At 41.9% G+C, this 5,866-nt stretch overlaps 1 protein-coding gene across 2 annotated transcripts; it reads left to right on the plus strand.

Annotated features, from left to right (window-relative positions):
• Positions 1-3,574: 3,574 nt before the first annotated feature.
• LOC118734771 lies at positions 3,575-5,050 on the plus strand. 2 transcript variants are annotated; one of them, XM_036464459.1, is made up of 2 exons: positions 3,575-3,893; positions 3,953-5,050. In XM_036464459.1, exon 2 carries the CDS (start codon positions 4,241-4,243, stop codon positions 5,027-5,029), a length of 789 nt encoding a protein of 262 aa, XP_036320352.1. In that variant the 5' UTR covers positions 3,575-3,893; positions 3,953-4,240; the 3' UTR covers positions 5,030-5,050. The 2 variants fall into 2 exon arrangements, with proteins under 2 accessions (XP_036320352.1, XP_036320351.1); XM_036464458.1 differs by having other exon boundaries at positions 3,971-5,050.
• The last annotated feature ends 816 nt before the right edge of the window (positions 5,051-5,866 follow it).

The raw sequence follows: 5,866 nt of genomic DNA on the forward strand, positions 1-5,866 counted from the left end.
AACTGCCTGCGGAGCATTATGTCATGCTCCTTAACTGGAAGCATATGGGCCTCCTCGTGCAGGTGGTGTTGCGGCGACATCAAGAGGCATCCTGTCGCTGCCCTAGGTGCCGAGTTCTGGCAAGTCTGCAGCTTCATCCACTGCGTCCTACTGGTCCCCGGTGACCACACTGGCGCAGCATAGTTCAGAACCGGCCGGCTAATTGCCTTGTACGTTGCCAGCAACGTTTCATGTCTTTGCCCCAGGTGCTGTCGGCTAGCGACTTGAGGACCTTGTTGCGGCTTTGTACTTAGTTGACAATTGCGGTTGTATGCACCGAGATGAAGAGCAGACTATCGAATATTACTCCGAGTTTCTTCGGGTTGTTCACCGTCGGAATTGGTGTATCAGCGACGTGAATTCCCAGTTGGAGTCTGACCTCCTTCGTCCAGGTTTAGGCTCCGTGCAGTCAAGAAGCGAGAAAGCTCAGCGAGATAACCGTTTATTTTCGAGCACAAGTCATCAATTCCATTCCCGGATGCCATGATCGAGCAATCGTCAGCATAAAAGACAATCGAGACTCCCTCTGGTGGTTGAGGGAGCTTTGAAATGTAAAAGTTAAATAGTAATGGGGAAAGTACACCACCCTGTGGAACCCCCTGTTTTATTTTCCTCGGTTTGCTCGATTGGTCTCTAAAAGTTACTGACGAGTGACGACCACTCAGATAATTCGCCGAGTACCGTTTGAGTCCCTGTGGGACAGAAGAGGCCTCTTTGTCTTCTAGTAGCGTTGAATGGCTGACAGTGTCGAACGCCTTAGACAGGTCCAGAGCTACTAGAATGGTTCTCTCACATTGGCGCTTCCGGTTTAGGCCACTAGTTATCTGGGTATTTATTTCTTTAAGTGCTGTTGTTGTGCTGTGCACTTTACGGAACGCATGCTGATGCTTCGCTGGGGTCAGGTGGTTTGTAAAATACGGGAGTAGCAAGGCCCCTAGTGTCTTCGCTACCGGGGAAAGGAGGGTTATCGGACGATAAGACTCTCCTTTGTTGGCTGGTTTCCCCAGTTTGAGCAGTGGGACCGCTCTCACCCATCTTCCAGATGTCTGGAATGACGAGAGTGGCCATTGACAAGTTGAGGACCTCCGTTAGGTACGCTACTCCCGTAGGAACCAATTCAGCATCAGGATGCATATTCCGTCGGGTCCAATGGCTTTGGAGGCTTTCGCCTTCCCCTTACCTCACCGCTGGGTAAAACAAGAGGCGCACTTGGTTTTGGCAGTTTGTGCAGCCTTCTGGTCACTTGACGTGTGGACATGCTGTGCTTGCTGTTGTTGAGATTGTTGCCCTGTGGTGTTAGTGGTCGGCGTCGCAGCTGGGGGTTGCGACCGAGCAGCACAGCATGGGCCCTCATAGTCCCTCGTCCAATCTCGCGTGGTGCGCAGTCTTGAGCATGCCCTAAAGTGACACCAGCTAAGGCAGGTGTTGCACTTGACAGATGTCACTTTACGGAATATCCTGGTCTAACACACCGTGCAGATTGTCGGAGGATCTAGGAGTTGTTGGCGGTGGCGTGTGGGTGGTGGTGCAGTTGTATTTGTGGTGTGGTCTGTTGTGTCTGTGGTATTGTCTATTGTCTATTGTGCCGTGGAGGCAGCTCGATTGGCGCAGCAAGGGGCCACATACGCAGTGGTCTATTGCCTGTGAGTCGTGAGGCCTGAGCAAACTCGGAGATGGCTCTACCCATTGCATGTATTGCTTCTGACGGGGGTGGATAATTATCTGCGGGTACGAGATTTGTTACTTTCGACATATGTCTAAGCGTTTCATATTCCGCTAGAATCCTATTCTATTCATTTTGCAGGACGGGATCCTTGGAAAGCCGTGTCTCATTCTGGAAAAATTGAGAACATTCTCTTTTAAGTGATGGGCCTAGGGAAACATTTCCTGGAAAATCTTTTCTAAATGGTAGTGACACTATGTATTTTCTTTCATTATTTTAAGGCTTTTGTTCTTTGGAATCTCCTCTATATTCCAAAAGGCACTCAGTTGCTTGTCCAGACTAACTTCGCTGTAGTAGGAGACGATATTCATTCCTGGATTTGTCGTATCAGTGCGCCCTGTTATTATCCAACCAAATACTGTCTCTTGGGCCAGAAGTGTGTTTAATATATTCTTAAGCCCGCTCAGAATAATTTGTGGATATATATCGCCACCCAGAACAAGGTCAATGACGAAAAATCGTTTATCCGCTAGAATCAGGCCTGGAAATGCTTGCTTAGTCACTGCACTAATGTGGCAAGTAGGAATATTTCCAGTTGAGCTAGCACTAGCACAGTGGTATTTAAGCGGAACAATGGGTCAACAGGAGATCGCAATTCGATGTTGCACGCTTCTTTAACCTGCGCCGTAGTTGTATTAGTGATGCCCGAAACTTGGGCATGCATACGCTTTGACGGCAGGTGAATTCCGCGTTTTAGTCTTTCAGTAATGAAAGAACACTCTGAACCAGAATCAATAAGTGATATAGCGGAATAGTTCGTAATAACACACCTGTGTTTGTATTCGCATAGCAAGACTTGACGTTTTTGCTTGTATGCTTGTTTGATTTTGTTGAACTGCGTTTGGCTTGGGCCTGATGGAATGTTGATGCAGAATAAGTCGCGGAATCTGAAGAGATCCCAAGTGTCGTTGCCTTTTTTGAGCTGTCGCCATATGAAGGAGCGTGTTGTGTCGCGAGTGGCACTTTATACAATTAAATGGGTTTGTGCATCTTGACACAGTATGTCCAGGCAATTCAGACACCACTTTTTGCTTTTCAAAAAATCGATTCTATCAGCATGTGTTTTGTTGAGGAATTGTGAACAGTTGCGTAGCTTGTGCTCATTAGTTTGGCACATCTGGCAAGTGAACTTGGTCACGCTTGCCTGAAAGGCTTCTAGCCTTTTTGTGTTAGATTCCTGGTGGAGCCGTGGGGGTTGTTGTTTTGGAGCTTTCGCCGCTGTGGTACTCTTTCACCCCGCTAGAGTTGTACTGGCGCACATCACTCGATTGTAATAGTATCCTTTCATATAATTCTCCGCATCATATTCATAGACTTCAAGTTTCATCTCTATAATTTTTTTATTCCCCTCCATACCGTAAAGCATAATAAACATAGCTCTGCAAGTTTCCTTAACCCATCTTTTCACCCATATGATTTAAGATAATCAGTTATCGATAAATTAGATAGCCACCTCAGCTTACATCCAACTTCCGCCGAAATCCCTTCCCTCTTTCTTTTGGGAACCAGCGAGCCGGATACACGGGTGAAAAAAAAACAAGTGAAAATAATATCTATAGTAAACGGAAAGTTAAATCCTACATATATATACCTAACAAAAAGTTGGCGAAAATCAATAAATATCTATTAATTCCGGTACCATTTTTATATAAAATAATAACGCCTGGATTTTTACCCACTAGAGGTAAGATTCCTACCGCAATTTTTATAGTTATGGACGAAATAATAAAAATTTACGTGTGTGCTCAAACTTAGCCAGCGCTAATAGTGGTACCTATTTACAGGTGTCAATATCCACAATATCCACGCCAACACGGACTGGCAAATAAACCGAGTACACATCCAAAGTCATTTAAACCGGCTGACATCGAAAAAGCTGTTAAATTCATCGAGTCTATAGCCGATTTAATGGCTCTTCCACTGCCCGGACGACTCCCAAAATTTAAGGATTTTCGGATAATGAAACTGCCATCCAGCGAGACGAAGTCCTCAATTTATCGAAAATACATTTCTTCACTCAGTGATGACGAATTGAAGATGAGTAATTGCAGTTTTCGACGGATATGGTCCAAATACATACCCCATGTTACAGTTATTAAACCAGCGGATGATCTCTGCGATGTCTGCCGTGGTAAGTAGCTCATTATTTTCTCATTTTATAGTTGTATCAAACGTTGAGATTAAATTCAGTATTTTTTCTTTTAATAGGAAACACAATATCGATTGCGCAAGCCAAAGGTGTTACTGACATTGAACGCGCACAGAAGCTTAATCAATTTCTTGATCACCTCCACCGAGCCCGAAATCAACGAGAATATTATCAAAATTGGTGTAGAAATACTGACCCTACAGCAGTCGTTCTGTCATTTGATTTTGCCCAAACCGTTCACTACCCTGTCAGTCCACAACAACCTGGTACAGCATACTTCAAAGCAACCAAGAAGTGCGGAATTTTTTTTTTTTTTACAGTACAATTACATGATAGACGAAAAAGATGACGTTGGTAAAGGACCTAACTGTGTTGTGAGCATCCTGCATTATCACCTGCAAACCTACTATAAAGACATTGAAACACTCGTTCTTTTCTGTGACAATTGTGTTGGGCAGAATAAGAATAACATTGTACTATCATATCTGCAATGGTGTTTGGCTCGGGGTCTTAACAAAACTATTTTATTCAATTTTCTACTTACCGGGCACACTAAGTTCGCGCCTGATCGTTACTTCGGTATTTTCAAAAGTAAGTATGCCGTCAGTAACATCGACACGTATGCAGATTTACTGCAGTGTGTCGAGGCATCATCACCTGGGGGTTATAATAAAGCTATATCGGCTGAAAAAGTCGTCTGGTATGAATGGGACAGCTATTTTAAACCACTGTACAAGTCACTTGTTGGAATAACGCAATTCCATCATTTCATAATCTCTACAGATTGTGTAAAAACAAAGAGATTCGCAGACAGTGAAGAAGTGCAGTCCTTTAAGCTTCTGTTAAAACATATCGATCCTGAAATGCCGAAAGTTATACAACCAGCCGGTTTATCTTTGGAACGTCAGTGGTACATCTATCACAATCTTCGCAGCTTACTTTCGGATATATCTAAAGTAGATATTGTGGCTCCATTGCCGAAAGATTTGCCATCGAAGAAACGGAAGACAAAAACTAGTGAAGATGTTCTCAAACCAGACGAGGAACCAGGTCCATCTTTCTCAGGATCAACACGTAAAAAGATCTCAAGGAAAACGACAACAAAGAAAAATACATAAACTACTCAACATTATTATTTTTGGCCCATAATACGTTTTTCTAGTGTATAATCATGTCTTTATAGCTTATAATTCAATGTATTTTGTTCATTACCAATAATTTATATTTTGTCGTATTTTTACTCTTCTTTCTCTACATTTTTAGTACACTTCTAAGCAAGTTAGGATTTTCTGCTTTTCACCACGTGAAAAAGCATCTCATCTTCCATCCGAATCACCCAAAAAGTGAAAATTGATTTTTTGACACCTAAGCCCCCTTTCCGTAGACCAGGTCACATATAGTAATTACCTTTAGCGTATAATACTTACCTTTAGTCTGTAAAATTTACCTTTAATCATTTCCTTACACTTAATTTAGATCGTTTCGACGTATTTTCTAAAAGTGCCTTCAATTAAGGAGTTTTTGGAATAAAAATTACGCTCAAGATCGGAGAATATTTTATCTTTAAAAGTTTGTTTATTCTAAAAGCACACCTCTTGCTACGGTATCAAATTATTCGTAATTGTTTGTAGAATACAATACATACTTAAATAGTTCTTAAAATTAAATGCTTCAAAACCTATACGCGATAAACCGAAAATTTTGAAAATTGTGAAATGTAGAGTTACAGACTTTGAGTTACTTGCCATTTGGTTTTTTTTAAGGCACACTTTACTACATATGAAGTGTACACATAAGTGCTAAATACCCATTTAATTTCAAATCAGAATATGGTGTGCTTCAAAAGTTATGACATAATTAATTGTGCCCCTCTTAAAAATTACTTACAAAATTCACTTGTTTTCATTATTTTTTTTTATTTGAGCACCTATAATTCAAAAGTTATGCAGCAAATT

Source organism: Rhagoletis pomonella, unplaced genomic scaffold (assembly GCF_013731165.1).
Source record: "Rhagoletis pomonella isolate Grant_MI unplaced genomic scaffold, Rhpom_1.0 Rhpom_scaffold_00002, whole genome shotgun sequence".
Lineage (NCBI taxonomy): Eukaryota > Metazoa > Arthropoda > Insecta > Diptera > Tephritidae > Rhagoletis > Rhagoletis pomonella.

Bases quoted from the DNA above. Each gene is read 5' to 3' on its own strand.
- LOC118734771 (XM_036464458.1), top strand. From the start codon at position 3,846: ATGTTACAGTTATTAAACCAGCGGATGATCTCTGCGATGTCTGCCGTG. The intron at 3,894-3,970 runs GTAAGTAGCTCA...TTCTTTTAATAG, and splicing joins TCTCTGCGATGTCTGCCGTG to GAAACACAATATCGATTGCG.